Source organism: Eretmochelys imbricata, chromosome 1, assembly GCF_965152235.1.
Source record: "Eretmochelys imbricata isolate rEreImb1 chromosome 1, rEreImb1.hap1, whole genome shotgun sequence".
NCBI lineage: Eukaryota > Metazoa > Chordata > Testudines > Cheloniidae > Eretmochelys > Eretmochelys imbricata.
In genome coordinates, this window is record NC_135572.1 from 205,387,940 (window position 1) to 205,406,757 (window position 18,818).

The following is an 18,818-nucleotide window of genomic DNA, read 5'->3' on the forward strand; positions in this document are numbered from 1 at the left end:
CTCCCGGGCTGTTCACGCACAGCCTCAGGCATGTAAACTGCTCCCAGCTACTTGAGTGAGCACTTTTGGCCGACCGCTGCTTGGATTATGCAACCAAATGATGCTAGCCAATATCTCCGGTCCCAGACACAACCCTAGGAACCTCCATCTTGCAGTGTACAGTTATGTCAGCTGGACGCTACAAGCTTATATGAGTTCGTCAATTTAGCAAAGAAATTGATATGTACCAGGCTTGTTATCCCAAGGGGAGTCTCTGACATGCTTCAAACCAAACACACTGCTTCAGGTAGAATAAACCAACAAATTTATTAATTACAAAAGATAGATTTTAAGTGATAAGTCAAAGCACAAGTCTGATTTGGTCAAAGGAAATAAAAGCAAAACACATTCTAAGCTGATCTTAACACTTACAGTGCCCTTTCAAATGTAGATGCTTCTCATCACAGGCTGGCTGGTTGCCCTTCAGCCAGGCTTTCCCCTTTGATCAGCTCTTCAGTCGCTTGGTGGTGGTGTCTGTAGATGGAGGTGGAAGAGAGAGAGCATGGCAAACATCTCTCTCTTTTATCATGTTCTTTCTTCCCTCTTGGCTTCCCCCCCCGCCCCACCCTTCATAGTCAGGTAGCATTACCTCATTGTAGTCCCAAACTGACCAAGGGAATGGGCGTGACTCACTTGAGAGTCCAACAGATTCTTTTGTTGCTGCCTAGGCAAGTGTCCTTTGTTCCTGTGAGGCTGGGCTGGGTTTGTCCCATACATGCCCTGATGCGGTGTGAACTGCCCCTCTGCTCCTAGAGAGTTTTGCCTGGGCTTGTTTTAAGCCATGAGGACACATTTTCAGCCTCATAACTATATACATGAAATTACAACCTATAACATTACTTCAACAACAATGCTCAGTGCATCATGAGCCTTCCGAAGACATCCAACATGACAAACTTTGCATTGGATACCACTCAGTTCTATTATAAGGATGAACATGGGGGTGCAGGGCATAGGTGCCGACTTTAGCTGGCACTGGTGGGTGCTTGCGCCCCACTCAAGCTCCCCCCACGGCCCTGCCCCAACCTCCCCCCCCCCCCCCGGCCCTGCTCCAACCCCTGTCCCATTCCAACCCCTTCCCCAAATCCCCACCCCTGCCTCCTCCCCTGGGCGTGCCGCATTTCCCCTCCACCACCCTCCCTTCCAGGCTTGCACGCGGCAGGCCTGGGAGGGGGAGAAGCGGAATGGCAGCACGCTCAGGGGAGGAGGCGGAGGTGAGCCCAGGGGCGGGGCGCGGGGAGGGCTGTAGGAAGCAGAGGTGACCTTAGGGGCGGGGGGTGCAGAGGAACCGCTCCCTGCCCCAGCTCACCTCTGCTCCGCCTCCTCCCCCGAGCGTGCCACCGCTCAGCTTCTCCCCCCTCCCTCGCAGGCTTGCTGTGCGCGAAACAGCTGATTCGTGGCAAGCCTCGGAGGGAGGGAAGGGGGAGAAGCGGAGCGGCGCCGGAGTCCTCAGGGGAGGAGGCGGAGGTGAGCTGGGCGGGGGGGAGCTGCTAGTAGGTGCTGAGCACCCACCAATTTTTCCCCATGGGTGCTCCAACCCTGGAGCACCCACGGAGTCAGCACCTACGGTGCAGGGTGTTCTCCTGAGGTACAGAGCATCACACCCATCCTCAGAGAGCCTGGGTCTCCTCTTTACGTAGCTTCTCCTCGTGGCTCCTTCAATCCAGAGATCGATGAGCATTTGACATAAATGAGTGAAATAAGCCCCACAATCTGCCAATCCGGTAGGGTTATAGAGGTGAAGAGACTTAGTCCCTTAGTTGACCTGCAAGGTCCCTTAGCGGAAATTGTAGATGAAAATGTTGATCTGATATTTACCAGTTCTAGTCCGCACCTTGGTTCTGGAACGGAGCAAAGGGTCTGTTAGACTCCTGGCTCGTGGAGTGGCTACTCCTGTAGTCAAAACCAACTGAGACCAACAGAAACCAATTGAAGAAGATAGCTGGAATTTCCATGAGAGCCACAGAGCAAATCAGCAGCAGAGTTACACTGATATACAACAGCTGAGGATCTCCACTGACTTCAGCTCTCCTGAGTTTAATGTAGGCCTTAAGCACCGACATTGCCTTCCTGAGTCACACTGGGTTGGGCCAGCAAGGTGAGCATCCTGCCTTAGGGTGGTGGCTTATGCCTGATGCTTCCAAATTGGACAAACCTCCTCAGAATGCACTTAGCCAGTTAAGCAGTACTGCATATGGGGTGGGCGGTAATCCTTCTTCGAAGCATGAGGTTTTGATTTGATCTCTCAGTATTCATACCTATAAACATTATTGGCAATGAAATTATTTCGCTGTTCTTTTGAAATTCAGCTACAGTACAGGCCTGATCACTCTTATCTGTGAAGAAAGAATGTTCTGTCTTAGATCTTCTCTGTGAAATCTACCTTAGTTATCTCATCTCTGCCCCTATCAGAAGCCAAATGTTCTCATTCACTCGAGGAACTTCCAGGTACTAGACACAAAGTTCAGTGGCACCCAGGCTTAGCCCGTTGGACAGCTGTACTGGCAGTTTCCAAGGACCCCAAAAGCTGTATCTAATTTGATACTACTGCAGCTGCTGCCAACTTTAATACAGAGCTGTGGCCTGTGGAGATGACAGTTCTCAAATCAAGCTGGAGTATTGCGTGCTGGAACTTGTGGTCTCCACAGCCCATATTGCTGCCTAAAGAACAAGACAGGCTGCCTTGTTCTGGGAACTGCATTTTGGAAACCCCTTTTCTGGTTGGTAATGTTACCTTTCCAAGAGAATTTGTGTGCAGTGCTCCTCAAGATGCTACGGACTATAGATCTGTCTTTGGCTCAGGGTTTTCTTTCTAAGCTGTAGTTGTTAAGGGAGGCGGGACCTGTGTATGGTGCATGTCTTGCTTCCTCACTCCCCGGGGGGATCTGGTGTGACAAATTTGCTAGCTTCTCTTCCCCCCACAACTGGCAGACTTGATGCTTGCTCATCTGAGCTCCTGGTTCTCCCCACTCCAGCCAGCCGAGCAGCCCCACCCCCGCCAGGTAGGTTTCACTGGTGCCTTCTCCTGGTGAAAACCTTTTCTTTTTCCTCCTTTAGAATTTTCACCTCATTGATTACCACCTGGCAGCGTTCATCACGGTGATGCTGGCACGGAGGCTGGTGTGGGCCCTCATCTCCGAGGTAACATTCTGCAGTTGCTTCCTCTACCACGTCTAGATACTTGTCCTAGAGAGGTCTTTAGTGAGCTGAGTTAATTCATGTTTGGGGAGGAACAGCCCAAATGTCCAACACCTCAGTATGGCTGTGAAGGGCTGAGCACGCTGCTTTGATGGTGCCCATGGAACTCCCCCTTTACCTCTGGGCTGTGCTCTGCTCCCTGGCTCCCACCTGCCCTGTAGCATTCAGGAGCATCCTGGCCTTTGTGTTCTCTCTTTGAGAACTGGAAGGAGGTGAAATGGTCTCACTTCCTCTGTGGGAGTCATCTGGCTGCTGGCATTTGGGAGGAGCAGCGAAGGGAATTGCAATAGTTGAGGCAGTGAAGGAAAGAATAGGTTGCTCAGCCAAGGCTAAATTCTGATGATATTCTAGAGGGGAAAATAAGAGATTTCCAGACAAGGGAAATGTCAGAGATTCAAGGGAGTTCAAAGTCATGGTTAAAATGGGTATAAAATAAAGGCTGAGAAGTTAGTGAAATAGGAAGCGTGCATAGCTGGTAGACCTGCTCTTCTTCAGCTCTGGTTGCTTTTCAGAAGCCTCCCAGGAGCACAACATTCCTTGATTTTACTGAGAATTGTGTCTGTGTATTTGAGGGCAGAAGTGGTCCAAGTTTGAGCTGGGAAAGATCACTTGGGCCGCCAACAGTTTTGCAAATGAAAAGACAAGTAAGTGTTGGAAGCTCTAGCCACTGGGATAGTTAAAGCTGGGACAGACAAAACATTGGAAAATGTACAGTAGGGAGCAATCCTGCCCTGTTCAGCAGGAGACTGGATTAAGTGGGACCTCAAAAGCTCTTCTCCGTCTCTGAGTTCTATCTTTTCCACTTAAGATATCGTCCTCAGTAATGCCTCCCCTAGACCATTCTTGGATTTCTATGATAATGGGGCCTTGAAACCCCTTGCTGAGGAATCTCTTATATGGCCTGCTCAATTGCTGACTCCTAAGAATTTTTTCTTAATGTAATCTGCTCTGACCTCTTCAGAGACCACAGATAATTCCTTTATTGTAATCTTGAATGCATCTTCTCTTTGAAAGACTGCAGTCTGTAAATATACTGGAGTAGGGGGAGAGAATGTTCAAGATGCAACATGTGTCTCGTCATCATGGAGCAATAAAGGGCTAACAAAATATTTGTTCCCTACTTTGCAGTTCAACTTTAAAAGGCCCTGTTCTAGGAGTAACCTAGCACAGGGGTCATCAACCTTCCACATGTGGCCCATCAGGATAACCAGCTGGCGGGCCGCGAGACATTTTGCTGAAGTTGACCATCCGCAGGCATGGCCCCCCGCAGCTCCCAGTGGCTGCAGTTCGCTGTTCCCGGCCAATGGGAGCTGCGGGAAGCTGCGGGCTGCAGGGACGTGCTGGCCTGTCACTTGCAGTGGGTTCAGGCTGGGCTCTAAATAGTCACTATTATTTTGGATTATCCCAACCAACGAATGGGCTCGAAGAGCTACCTCCCAACACCCCTCGCCATCTCTGTTCCTGGGGAAGAGGGCAGCAGTTACTCCACTTCCAGCTGGAATCCTGCTGACCCTCTTTCTCCCCATCAAGTGCCTGCCACGTAGTCATACCATGGCACTAGGTAATTCTTTCTTCTGGGTTTTGAATTTGCAGGCCTCTCAGGTGGGCGCAACGTCAGTGATTCACTACATGGCACTGATTATGGCACGCCTGGTGCTGCTCACGCTGTGCGGTTGGGTGCTCTGCTGGACTCTGGTCAATCTCTTCCGCAGCCATTCTGTGCTCAACCTCCTCTTCTTGGGCTACCCGTGAGTATTGCCCTTACCTTGGGGAAAGGACAGGGCCATGAGCCCCAGTGGAGATGGGAAATGCGTGGCCTCAGCCATGCTGGGAATGTTGTACAGAGAAAAACTGCTGACGTGTGACCCATGTTGGAGGGGTGTGTGGTTAGAGGAGCTCCTGGCTTCTGAACTCCAGTTGGGTAGGAGTGTGTGGGGGAGAAGGTGTCTGAAGGAGAGGAGAGCCATTAGCTCTGGCGCCATGGAGAGAAGTGGTGGATGTACTGTTAGTAGTAAGTGGGTTTATTGAACCTCAGATGTGGGCTCACGGATCTCCTAGCCAAGAATTTTAGAGAGAGAACTCTGTGCCACGCAGAGGCTCCGTTTCTTATAGGGAGGAGACCATTGGGCTCTGAGTATCAGACAGCGCTGGCTTCCGTGGAGTTTCTCCCTGGAGTGCGCTTGTGTCTGTTCAATGATGGCACTTGGTCTCGCGTGTGGTCAGCAGCAATCTCACCCTCCTTTCCCACAGGTTCGGTGTCTACGTTCCCCTTTGCTGCTTCCACCAAGACAGCAGAGCGCAGCCCCTCCCAACGGACTGCAGCTACCTGGTGCAGGATCAGATGGTGGATGACGGGACCTCAGGCATAGGCAGCCTGGTTAAACCCAAAGACTTCCTCTCGCTCCTGCGGGAGTCCCTGAAAGAACAGTTCAATAACCCTACGGCCATCCCCTCACACAGTTGTCCCCTCTCCCCGGACCTCATCCGCAATGAGGTGGAGTGCCTGAAAGCGGACTTCAACCGCAGGATCAAGGAGGTTCTCTTCAACTCCCTCTTCAGTGCCTACTATGTGGCCTTCCTGCCGCTGTGCTTCGTGAAGGTAGCTGTTGTCCACCTCCGGCGCTCTCCCCGGCTCTCCCCCTCCTCGCTGCTGCCTCCTCAGTTTTGCACGAAATCGTTGACGTGCCAGATTACTGGTTAATCCCCCTTTTTTCTGTCTCCCCTTTTGGCAGCCTGGATGGTGGAGTGTGGCTGCATCTGGAATGCACTAGTACCGCTCCTGGTTGGCGGATAGGTATTGCCATACACGTGATGCACCCGGGGTCCCCTCCCCCTGTTTACTAACCCCCATTCTCTTCCCCAGACCGACAGATAACTGTGGTCACGCCACAAGTGGGCCCTAGCTGCCATGTTCACCTCCCAAGTTTCGCCAAAGGTTGGGGCGCGTGTGTTTGGATCTGTTTTGGTTCGACCTGTTGTAGAACAGGGCCAGCAGGGAAGTCTGGACCTGAACCAAAGATCTGCAGTGTTGGTGCCAGGGCTGTGTTTTGGTTCTAAATTGTGCCGGGCTCAGTGCCTATGAACTAAGAAATCGGGGACTTTCACCGTCAGCCCAGTTTCTGTTGTCCATTGTTGTGCGACTGGAGCTTGTTAAGATTGTCTGATCATTAATCTGCTGCAATGAAGGGAAAGGGCTCCACAATCCATGGAGCAACCCTGGTCCATGTACGCTCCATGGCTCAGCTACCCTTCTGGTATCAGCTGCTGGGGGAGGAGATGCACAAGTACATCACAGGCTGCATCATCCCCTGCCCATTCTCCTCTAGGCCCAGGAGAAGGAACTCTGAGGTGTCTCCTAGGAGGTAACCCTCCGAACTCACTGGCCTGGCAGTGCATGCCTGTGAAGTCTGGAGCTGGTCTGCTGGTTGTACACAGCACCCCCCTATGCTCTCTGCTGTGACATGCCAGCGGCGCTAACCTCCCGTCCGGTCTCTTGCAGAGCACCCAGTACTACGACATGCGCTGGTCCTGCGAGCACCTCATCATGGTGTGGATCAACGCCTTCGTTATGCTCACCACGCAGCTGCTGCCCCCCAAGTACTGCGACCTGCTGCACAGATCAGCCGCCCACCTGGGCAAGTGGCAGAAGCTAGAACACGGCTCATACAGCAACGCCCCACAGCACATGTAAGTGCAGGCTGGGAGGGGTCAGTGCGCTCTCCCCATTAAACGAGGGCATTCTAAGATGCGGCTGCTGGGTTTACAGTGAGGAAGCGTCTCCATCCTTCCTAGGATTAGAAGGAAAGGTCATGGGTGTTCTGCTCTGTCTGCACTGCCAGGGCCAGCACTGCCCACCCTCTGAGCGCTGTCAGCTTCCTCGTGGCAGTGCCCTGGCAGCAGTGGCTCTTGCTCCCCTGGAACTCTCTGTCACTCTTGCAACCACCCAGAGCAGTTAGTTCACACCGACCGGGTGGTGGGATGTTTGCCTAACAGCCCCACTGCCGCCAATGCAAGATGCTCTTGGTTCTTGTGGTGGGAGGGCTGACTTTTATTAAAAATAACGTGGCGGGGAGGGCTGACAGGGGATGACTGAAGCCTGGGGAGGAGGATGAGAGCCCAAGCCCTGCTGTGGGGAGGCCCAGCACCTGCTCGCTCAGGGCTCCAGGGTCCCCCTGCTGCCTGCGGCAGCTTGGAGCTGCATGGCTGGGAGCTGTTGGGGGGTCCCCTGAAGGCTGAGAGCTCCGGCCGTGCTGCCCTGGGGCTGAGGTGGAAAATGTCACGAAGTCACATTTTGGAAGTCACAGAATTTTGGAAGTCACAGAATCTGTGACATCTTATCCTTATTAATGGGGCTCTGCTTGGTCTTATTCCTGACTTCGTCTTAGACTCAGTCTGTGATCTTGTCACTACTCCATGTCTCTGTTTCCCTGAAAGGAATAATGATACTTACCTGCTTTTGGCAGGTGCACTGAAATTCTCTCACGAGACATGAGCTCTTGAGCTGATCAAGGGAACACCCCACCGTTCCCATCACCACCCGCTACCTCCTGTAGGCTAATGGCACGTCTTTCTTTTTCTCCTCAGCTGGTCAGAAAGTACGATCTGGCCACAGGGCGTGCTGGTGCGGCACAGTCGATGCCTGTACAAGGCCGTAGGGCCTTATAATGTAGCAGTGCCTTCAGACGTCTCCCACGCCCGCTTTTATGCAAGTATCTCTTCTCCTGATATGTCCTCCTGGGAGGGGGAATGGGAGGGGGGGTTGAGCACTGCTGCAGCAGAGCAGGTGGAGATGAGACTGAATTGAAAGTCAGGCGGAAGGAATAAATTGGATTCTTTAATCCAGCAAAGCCGGGGCCTGGTCCCCCCTTTTTCTTAATTTCCTGCTCTTCATCTCAGGGCCCTCTAAAGTTTTCTAATGTGCATTGCAGACTGGCACTCGATACAGAGCTCCATTTCTGCCATGAACACATACTTCATCGATTTGTTGCACTCTTGGTGCTAAACCTCTTACTGAAACAACTGCAGGGTAGTGACTAGCGAAGAATAAGACTTAAGGTGGTTGGACTGCTTTTAGTTTGAGTCCCCAGAAGGCCTGGCTTTCTTTCCTAATTATAGGTCCCCTTTATTTTCTTTTCTCTCGGTTCAAGTAGTTTTGTTTTAAATATATGACCCCCTGTAGTTTTGCAGACATTTAATTCGAGATGTGGCCCAGCGGCAGCTGCTGCTGCCCTGAAAGTTGAAAATGGCAAAAGAATTGAAATGCAGAGTTGCTCTGGTACTTTGAGGGCAGAGTGGGAGGGAAAGATGGAGCCTGTATTGTCCGTTGCAGTGTGCACCTAGGTTCGTATGCATGTGTTTGGGGCCTGTGTTTAATACACTGGTGAATCTCAGTTCAGCTCCTAGGAGTAATGTGGCTGTGTCCCAAATGGGTACTCTTGTTGGCAGTCACAGCAAAAAGGCCAACGATTGAATGAGCCACAGAGAGTGAACTCTCCTATCAGTCAGGGTGAGAAGGGGAAGGGATTTCAGCCCTGGGTAATTGCTTCTGCTGGTTCTGGAGAGAGGGGCTTTCCACTCACAGTGCTCAGCTAACCGGAAAGCAGTGTCAAGTCCAGAGCAGCAGCACGTGCCCCTTAGCCATTCTCCAGAATCGCTGTAGCATTGTTGCCCCGCACAGTAACACATTTCAACGCAGGGAATCCAGATTGCCAGGGCATTTTTCTTGGTTGCCGGCTAGCAGCTGATCTGGACATTACGGAGTATTTACCCCAATGCCCGAGGCCCTACAACTGCTACAAAAATACTCTGTCGGCTTCTTTACCAGAGCAAACCACAAATATGCTGATTTTTCTTTTCCCCCCTGCAGTTCCTCTTTCACCGTCCATTACGGCTGCTCAACCTGCTTATCCTCATCGAAGGCAGCGTCGTCTGCTACCAGCTGTACTCCCTGCTGCGCTCGGAGAAGTGGAACCACACCCTCTCCATGGCCCTCATCCTCTTCTGCAATTACTATGTCTTATTTAAGCTCCTTCGGGACCGGATAGTATTGGGCAGGGCCTACTCTTACCCCCTCAACAGCTACGGACTCAAGGCACATTAACCTGCCAGATGCACCAAGGGGTGGGGGGGGAAGGGGAGGGAATCTCAGAAAACCTATTTTCGTACAGTTCTATTTTTTTCTTGCGCTGTTTATAAATATTTAAGATATTTTATATTTTGTATACTATTGTTTTGTGGGGTGGGAAGGGGGCAAGTGGCAATTAAATGTCGCTTTATAAACAAGGTGTTATTTTATATATATCTATCAAATCAGTGTGTATATACCGTATTATCTATATCCATACATACAGTTATGTGAAGCAACAGGCTTGTGCGTGTGGTCACTGTGTCTGCTTTGCTCACACAATCGCACCGCCACTGTCTCTTAAGCCCTGTCTTGGGGAGCAGGAGGAGTCTGTTACCAGGTAGAGGACTTGTCTCCTACTATGGAAGTGTGAACAAACCCAGTTGTGGAGACTAATCAACAAAGGGAACTAAAAGCAGGGGATTTCCAGAGGAATTCCTCTGACTGCTTAGTATCAAGAGCCTAGTGCACAGGCACATGCTGCTCTGGGACATGCATGCCCCTCTGGCGACATAAAGAGAAAAAGCATTTTGCTCTAGCAGGTCAAGGTTAGTGGCAGGGCTTAGCACAGAAGCTAGGACTAAATCCACAAAGGAACTTAAATTCAGCATTGCACTGCCTAACAGGTGCTCGGGTGCCTAGTAGAATCCACAGCCCTGCATTAGGTGCCCAAAAATGGGATCCATAAGAGGCAGCAAGCTGAAACAGTAGCCATCGCAAAGGGACATGAGCACCTCTTTCCAGGTTGGAGGGAAGCACCTCCCTCTCATCATGACCCTTCTCCTTTAGTTAGGCGTCTAGCTCATCACAAAAAACAGCGATAGTGGTGCCATATTAGCCCTGGGGTAAGAGCACTTAATTGGGATGGGGGAGACCCAGGTTCAGTATCTCCCTCTGCCTGATGGGGAGCAGGGATTTGAACCTACATCTCGCACATCTGGGATTTTATGCTGTTGGTCTCTTGCCATACTCCCTGTTGATACCATACCACTTTGTACAAATAATGGACTGGTCAGTAAGGCCAGAGAATGAGTGATGCTAGTGTTTAACAAGTAGGGTTGACACCACTGGATTTTTCTTTTTTTCTTTTTCCAATGTCACTGGATAATAGTGATTGGTTTTTTTTAAGCACTTTTATCTATTTACATTTTCAGAGTTGTGCAAAATTATGGGGGGTGTCAGACAATTATTTAATAAGAGTTGCTGTTGATTCAGAAAGTTGAAGCTTTTAGGTGTTCACACAAATTGTCAACAGCACCTGTCAAAATAGAGTAAATAGCCTTCAATCAATCTGCTAAATTCAAGAGATTTTTCTTACTTTGCCTATCTAAATTACAGTTCTCATCACTGGAAGTATTTTTTTAATCAGTGTGTGTGTGTTGGTGAAATTGAGATTTACCAATAAGTCTAATTTCCCAAGGCTATCCAGAGCACTCCTCTGGGACATGGGAGGCCCAAGTTCCTGTTCCTGCCCACCTACTATATCAGGCCGTGCAATCAAGCCAGGGGGGTAATACCTGGTTTGAGGAGCCTCTTGGGGCTCTGGTGCCCAGATTTTTAGATGCCAGGGGAATTTGGGCACCAATAAGGTTAGGAGGTAGCTGAGTGAGGCTTTTGAGGATCTAAATTTTGGATTTTAAGTACTTAAAGTGGCAGTTAAGCATCTAAATCACTCTGTGAATCTAGCCCTCAGTCAGTGGCCACTTGCAAAGGCTCCTGTGCTTCATTTTCTTCTAGAGGCTGAGGTAGGGTGACCAGACAGCGAGTGTGAAAAATTGGGACAGCGTTGAGGGGTGGGGAGGGGAACAGGAGCTCCTCCACATCAACGGGTTTGATTTTTCCTCTTCAGAGCAGAAGAGGAGTTCCCCTGGTTTAGAGAATGGGCCAAACTCAAACCAGGTCTTGAACACCAATGGCACTGGAGTGGACTTGCAGCAGTTTAGGTCCCATCTGCCCCACAGGTGCTGCTGGCAGTTTATAATATGCCTTTAGAAGGTTCCCATCACTGGGGTCTTAGGACATTCTTTACATGAATTTGAATTAGAGCAAATATGTTTCCAACACCCCCCCACCCCTCTTCACAGCAACCTCTTGAGGTTACATCTGCCACCACTGCAACTAGGGACCCTCAGTCAGCTACGAAAAGCAGAGTTAAAAGAACAAACTTGTTTATTTGAGTGAAAATACATCATCCACAACCATCCCAATGCAGGACATTCTGGTAAAGTCTCCTTGTGCCTTTAGGCAATACACATACACTTGCTGCCCCTCCACAGAAATGTACCAAACTAGAATTAAAGTTACAGTAGGGAAAGTACTCATCGATCAGTGATAAGTGATAAGGCAGTTGCTCTTCAGCAGAAGATACCAGAGCCTAGTTCTCATTGCTTAGCTAGGTAGTTACAGTAAAGAGGAACTGAAAAACAGTCAGAGACCCAACGCTGTTTCACTATCTCAAACTGCCCATGATGCTAGCAATTAGCAGTGGCTGCTGCTGTTTCCCAGCAGGAACTGAAGACAGATGAGACAATAGGGTCCAGTGTGGTGCTTTTCCATTTGAATACCATGAAACCCACAGTCTTAATCCTTTTGAAGATGAAAATGGATTGAGGGTTGTTTTTGGTTTTTTTTTAAACAAAACTTCCCTGGGTTAATTGCAGTGAAAGCTCCACCTTTCCTAGTCAGGGGAATGGGAGCATGGCTCTTGTCCTACTCTGGCACAGCAGCAGCTTCTGCAAACAACTTTACATTTAAAACCTTCTGGAAGTGAGGGTGTAGCAGGAAGAATATATTGAACGAATCCAGGAGTTTCCCTCTATTAAGTGCATCTGTGGCCAGTGTTAGGGAAGAGGGTACATAAGGAGCCTGGTCTCTTTAGTCTCTCAGCTGGAAGCCCTACCACCTACTCAGATTTAGTGCTAGGCCTTTTCTTGCTCTGATAAAGTGACTGAGCTGAATGCACTAGTGCAGGAATGGGCAGGCACAAGCCTGAAGCCATCCCAGGGGGTAGAGGAGGTAGGCACCGATGAGAGATTAAAGGCAGGTGGTTTTCCTATAGGCTGTGGTCAATGGCCAGGACTGGCCTTAGGGCCTAGCTCCTTCATGGAAACAAGAACAGTGACTGAATGTGGTAAACAGGGTTCACTCTGTGTGCTTTTTTGATGCATGACAGGGTGGACCAGTAAAAATCCTTCCTAGACAGGGACAGCTGCCATCTCCTTGTTCCAGAGTTTAGTTCCCCTTACAGTGCTTTGACTGCTCCTCTTTAGCGAGTGTCTTAGCAGGAGGCCCTGGCTGTTAGGTCACAAGGGCTGGGTAGTTCTATCCCTTCTCTTACCTACTGCTGTGCTGCAGTTAGACGTGCTTGTTGGGCTTCTGCAGTTCTGTGCACCCCAACCTCAGGCTCTAGGAAGGGCTTAGTTCCTAACATTGCCCAGTTTCCCAGGGAAAACCCACACTAACAATGAATGCCAAGTTATGCTGCCAGCAGAGATGGCAAAGCAGGAGAAATCTAAAAGCAGCTTTAAAAGACTTCACTTTCCTATGTTCCTGCAGAGTTGTGTTTAGTTTCTTTAGTTATCACATACACTGCAAGAGAGACTGGTCCTATGACGACACTTCATATGCACCACCTATTTGCTCCAGGAGCAGACAGATCCTATTAAATTATCCTGAGTGTAAAAACTCTCCTGCTGCAGTGGGGATACTGCCTCCCCCACCCAAAGATCGCCCCCTGCCCAAACAAAACAGAAAACACAACACGCAGGAAAGTGCAGTGTTTCATTCCCCCTTTCTATAGTGTAACTAGGGCAAAAGGATTTACTCAAGGACCATGGGCTGCACTGGGCCGGGGATGTTCTCCCACCTCCCATGGAAGGCTGTGGGAGCTGAGTACCCATCGCTGATTTTTACTAGTGCAGCCCATATGGAGGAGGTCATGCTGAGCGTGTCCCTGGCTGGTCCTATCCATGTAACACCTCAAACCTAACCTAACTACAAAAATAAATGGGTGTTTCTGCACCCATCCATTAGCCCCATGTCCATATATAGACTGGTATCCTCTTACAGCCCCTGCACCTGAGGGCAGCATTAACCCTGGCTGGGAATAAATATCATCCTAGAACAAACTACTATTCCACTACGTAAACAGCCCTGCTTCTGCCACCGCCCCACGTTGAGATCAACATAAAAAGCAGCCACTCCGTTCCCCAGTAACACTCAGTCGGATCAGACCAGAACAATCATAGCATCTCCTTTCTGAGGCTCCCATCATGCAAGGATGTCATAATAAATGGCCGGCTTCCTGGTCATGTCACGGAACTGCTCCAGCTTCAGGCCAACCCGGAAAAGAACGGCCTCGTCCCACCACTTTGCCATGACCTGCGAGTGGAAGAGACAGTCACCGTCACCCGCAGGGCTTTAGAGCACTGCTTGGTAAGAAAGCTCGAGGGGTGGCTTCACCAGCAGGAATAGCACAGACACAATGAATAATCTTGTAACCCTCTCAGCAACGGGGTCAGGATCCTGCTGAAGCCACCCTCTGGAATCTAGCTAGCACCCAGCTGAATGACACCTGGGAATCACAGGTCCCAACACTGAAAGGTTACCACCACCAGGGACATGTGGGGAGAAAAATGGGAGCTTTCTAGAGGGACAGGCTGAAACAGACAGAGGATGCCCTCTCCTGGGAGATGACTGGCTTCCTAATAAACTGGGTGGTCCCTGGAGGAAAGTAGGCTTGTGGCTGCAGGGAGCAGGGCTGGCCCTAGGTGTTGCAGTTGTCTGCTGGAGGTAACAATTACAGGGTCCCATCCAGCTCTTTCCCAAAGACTGTCCCTTCCCGTAGCCCCTGTTTCTGTGCACCATGATGCCTTCCTAGCTGTCCCCGTGCTTCTGACCTCCCTTGGGATGCAGGAATTCCCACACCCCCTTGTGTGTGAGGCTCTGAAGCCCGAGGACCTTTTACATGAATGGCTCAGGAGGTGGATTTGCTGAGTAGGGGAAGGCAGGTCAGGAACTCGGCCTGTGCCCGAGTCAGATGGGACTGTGACTGGGGAACTAGGGATGATGCTCCGGCTGGCGGGTCAGGTGTGTGCTTCTGGTGTGAGGCCTCTGAAAGAGCGAGACCCTATGGATGGGAAATAGGGTCAGGTAGGAACTCCTTGTAGCTAGTCTTGCCTGGGCGCTGCCAACCCCATACCAGGAACCACCCCTCTCTCTGGCCTGTCCTCCATGTGCCTGCCCATCCTCAGAACAGAAGCAGAATGGAAGCACCTTCACAACGCAGCGGGGGCCACTGGCATGGGGTTCAGAGAGGCTGGACAGGAATAGGTGTAGATGGGCAAGGAGCCAAGGAACAGTGAGGGATGGAAGCAATTTAGCAGGAGGAAGCACTAAGTACTGCAACATGAAGAACCACCACAAGGCACAAGCCTCCTGTTAACATGGGGCAGGGATTAGACTGCAGTCCTGGCTGAGAACCCCAGCTGGTGCTGCCGCCTTACCAGGCTAAAAGGCGCCAAATACCAGCTAGTCTACACCATCTGCAGCCCACGGCACATCCTCCCACCTCTGCCTCGGAATGGCTCCCCACTTGATTCCAAATCCTAGCTTCCTCCTCCTCCTCTCGCAAGCAATGTGATGGGTTCTCTCGGTTTTCTTTTGGGGTGGGGAGGGCCAGCAGGGGACCTGTAGTCACAGACAACCAGCCAGCCAAAGCAGCAGGCTGCAGTTGACTGCGATGAGGCTAGAGTCTCCAGCAGTTTCTTGTTTTGAGCAGCATGAGTTGCAAAGATGCTAGAGGGTCTGAAGACACCCATGCTAATACCAAGGGACACTGTTCCCACTGGTTTCAGGAGCCCTCCAGCACATGTCAGCCAGCTCTTTGGGGCAGGGACCATCTGTTCGGTGTTTGTACAGCATCCAGCACAGTGGAGTCCTGGTTCCTGACAGGGGCTCCTAGGTGCTACCCCAGTACGAATAATAGCACAGTGTAATTCCAGTTATCCAAATTCCCTTGATCCCAAAATTCCTGCTTACCTGAATGTGCAGGGTGACCCCAGCTAGCCCTATGTTACTTAACAGCATTTCTGTTTCTCCCAACACCTGGTTATCTGCAAGTATGGGATGTCCCGCAGGCCATTCAGAGGAACAGGCGTGTACTGTAAATAATATGCAGAGCTGCCCCCTGCTCTGCTGAGGCAAATCCCTATTGTGCAGATTGGAATGGGGAAGCAGACCCTGTACAGCTTCATGCCTAGACTAAAAGTTTATGTTCGCTCACAACCATCTCTGCTCCCTCCTGTCACGGTCTTTTCCTCCTCGCTCCACCCAAGACAACAGAAATAGAATCCACAGCAGGACTCTTGGGAGCATGGCCACAAATCCATCTAGCAAAGGTACTTATGTGGCCCCCAACCACTGTAGTACCTGAGCACCTCACATTCTGTAATGTATTTATCCTCCCGACACCCCTGGGAGCTAGGGCAGTGCTATTAACGCCATCGTCACAGATGGGGACCCGAGGCATTGAGAGGCTAAGGGACCTGGCCAAGGTCACATGGGAAGTCTGTGGCACAGCAGGGAATTAAACTTTGGTCTCCCAAGTCCTAGGCTAGAGCCCTAATTAGTGGGCCATCCTTCCTTGTCAGATTTTAGAAGCGTACCCCTATATATCCCCCAGACACCAGTCGCTCATTTCAGTGGGGAAGGCGCCAGAACAAACTGTGGGGTGACAGGAACGTTCGGGGGGGCCATGTGGTAGGGCCCAGGCCAGCCTCCATGGTAGCGGTGAAGGAGCACCCCCCGCAACCCAGCTCTGGCCCCAGCCCCAGCTCTGCTCCGCCCCGTTCCGCTCCCAGCCCAGCTCTGCCCTCACTCTCTGCCCCCAGGCCAGCTCCACCTCTAGCCCCAGCTCCTCCCCCATCCCCGCCTTCAGCCCAAGCTCCTCTGCTGAGTGGACTGCGCAGTAAAGGAGTGAGAGCGTGGACACATCCATTACTGGTAAGGGGGGAGCATGACAGGAAAAGTTGGGGCACCTCACTGCGCTAGAGACAAATAAAGGGCGCAGCGAAGGTGGGAACAAGAGAGCAAAGGGAGAGGAAGCAACAGGAATGGGAGAGGGACAGACCCCAGGAGAACAATCGAGGAGGACATGGGGAAGTGAAGGGGGATCCAGTGTTTTCTGCTGGCCCCTGGGCTCACATTCTCCTGATGACCCAGAATACATAGTTCTGTATTAGATCTATTGACAAGAGCAGAAGCTTAGACTTTTAGGCACCAAATTCCACCCACTTTATAAGCTGGCTATGGGGACCCAGCACGAGACACCTGTCTACCTGCAGAGTAGTGTGGTCTGGGCAGTTCTCATACTAGCATTAGCAAGGGGATAAGTGTTTACCTGAAAGCTGATGGGAAGCCCAGTGGCAGTGTACCCGACTGGCACCACCAGACCCGGGATGCCTGTAAAGTTTCCAAGCTGCATGTATCTGCAAGAGAGTGGGGAAGAGTCACCTGCACGCTCACTGTTGGACTGCAGTGAAGTCATTTCTATGTGAAGAGGCAGAAACTGGAGCAGCTGCGATCTCTCTTGCTCGACAGCCAGTGCTCCTGTAGCCACTGCAGGTGGCAAAGGCAGGGACGGAGCAGCTGTGAGCTTCCCCAGCATTCTCCATACAGCCTGACCACAAACACATTTTACTGCCCAGCGCAAACAGCAGAGTTCTCACCTCATGGTCCGAAGTGTCGTTAGAACGTCATTGTTCCCAGTCAAGAGGTCAGCGTCGTGGATTCTTGGGGCAGTGCAAGCGGTGGCTGCATGAGAGAAACAGGCAACCAACAATCACCATCTCCTGCAGGCACAGTTCAGCCCCCTTGTGGCTTAAGCCCCCTTAAGGCACACGTTTGCTCTACCTCATCCCTGGAGTCAAGCCAAGTTCTTTTTGGTTTGTGCATCATCAGGAACAACTTTCCAACTAGAAAAGGAGTTTCTTGATGATGCACAACAGAGAATAGGTTTCAGAGTAGCAGCCGTGTTAGTCTGTATTCGCAAAAGGGAGGACTTGGGGCACCTTAGAGACTAACCAATTTATTTGAGCATAAGCTTTCGTGAGCTACAGCTCACTTCATCGATTCCTACTCCCTCCCTTGTAACCCTGCAGAGCCAGCACAGCTCAGTTAACAGGAGAGTTACAATTCCTATTTTAGTCAGCAAAATGAGAAGTTCTGACTGTGAAACATACAGGGAGCAGGTCTGCAAAGCAATTTTAAAGTCACATTTCCTTAGAGCTGGGGCAGAGCAAAGTAAGAATGTTTGACTCACGGTAGGTATAAAAGGGATACTTTTGCAAGTTCACATGGATTAAACATTAACCCCGGAAGCCAAGTGCATCAAACATATGTGCACATTTATGCCAAGAGTCTCACTCCAGGCCACAGTAAATCCCATGCCCAGCCCACAGAGCAGATACCTGGGGTGAGGATACAGTTCACGTTGGCAAAGATCTCTCGCAAAAAGCTCATGCTCCGAGTCCTCTGCCGATTTGCCTGCAAAGAGAAGGAGCTGGTATCAGTGCAAAGGTGGGATGTACCAAGAAGGCACCAATTTACAGAATGTACAGAGTCCTTTAGCAGTGCCTATCTCTGTCACCGGGGGTCACAGCCTCCTTCCCTGATAAAGAGCCAGCACCACCACAGACTCACTGATCGGACCCTATGCAAGAGGATGAGACCAAATGACTCCTCCCCATCTGGGTCCCTCTAAGCTTACGTCGGTTCTCATGCAGAGGACAGCACTGCTGGGTAATGTCTCTCCATGGCTCTCTACCTGGGTGCAGAGAGCTCCCAAGTGGGCTGTCTCCTCCACACCACCTCACCAGGCTAGGAGAAGCCTTCTTTGCCTGCCTTCTCCCCCTCTTCCACAGCATGCTCCTCACCTTAATATAATCCAGAGCTGTGAACTGGGAAGCCAGAGCAAGGTTGAGCCGAGTCTCCAGATTCTGAAACACAAAGGAACTGTGGGTGAGGGCTGTGCACTCCAGCTGGTTTCCACTCCCATGCAGGGCAAAGGCTGAGAAAGCCCCAGATCCCACACACCATGAGCCCATCCACTCATGTGTAGTAGTGACTGACACAGATGGCTTGATACAAGTAAGGCTGATGCCAACATCTGCCGCTTACCATTTGCTGGAAGTGGGCGTTGAAGTCAGGCTGCAGGTAATCCCTCATCTCGCTGAGAATGCAGATCACATGTGCCACCCGCACCTCCTCCATCTCCGACAGGGGCACATCCACCACAGAGGCACCTAAAGCCTGCAGGTGCTCTACAGCTGAGCACGAAGCAGGAGGAGCAAAAGGAATGCACTATTCCTCGTGTTCAGAAGGCTACAGTGAGATGGCCGAGATTTAATCTCACATGACAAGAGGCTCTTTGCTCATATGATCACACAGTGCATGGGCA

General features: G+C 50.9%; 2 protein-coding genes across 5 annotated transcripts in view; one reads left to right on the forward strand and one right to left on the reverse strand.

Annotated features, from left to right (window-relative positions):
- The window catches only part of TMEM39A (transmembrane protein 39A), a 31,127-nt gene extending 21,608 nt beyond the window's left edge, over positions 1-9,519 (forward strand). For all 4 annotated transcript variants that reach the window (XM_077822568.1, XM_077822560.1, XM_077822586.1 and 1 more), the window contains 6 exons: positions 3,097-3,180; positions 4,831-4,985; positions 5,488-5,836; positions 6,737-6,924; positions 7,822-7,942; positions 9,104-9,519. In XM_077822568.1, the coding sequence (XP_077678694.1) occupies positions 3,097-3,180; positions 4,831-4,985; positions 5,488-5,836; positions 6,737-6,924; positions 7,822-7,942; positions 9,104-9,337 (1,131 nt within the window). In that variant the 3' untranslated portion in view covers positions 9,338-9,519. The remainder of the gene's footprint in view (positions 1-3,096; positions 3,181-4,830; positions 4,986-5,487; positions 5,837-6,736; positions 6,925-7,821; positions 7,943-9,103) is intronic.
- A 1,993-nt stretch (positions 9,520-11,512) lies between these two features.
- LOC144268048 (uncharacterized) overlaps positions 11,513-18,818 on the reverse strand; it is a 29,542-nt gene continuing 22,236 nt past the window's right edge. Inside the window, exons 15-20 of the mRNA XM_077822598.1 lie at positions 18,539-18,687; positions 18,295-18,357; positions 17,830-17,905; positions 17,089-17,173; positions 16,761-16,848; positions 11,513-13,741 (exon numbers count right to left, since the gene is read on the reverse strand). Of these exons, the coding sequence (XP_077678724.1) occupies positions 13,631-13,741; positions 16,761-16,848; positions 17,089-17,173; positions 17,830-17,905; positions 18,295-18,357; positions 18,539-18,687 (572 nt within the window). The 3' untranslated portion in view covers positions 11,513-13,630. The remainder of the gene's footprint in view (positions 13,742-16,760; positions 16,849-17,088; positions 17,174-17,829; positions 17,906-18,294; positions 18,358-18,538; positions 18,688-18,818) is intronic.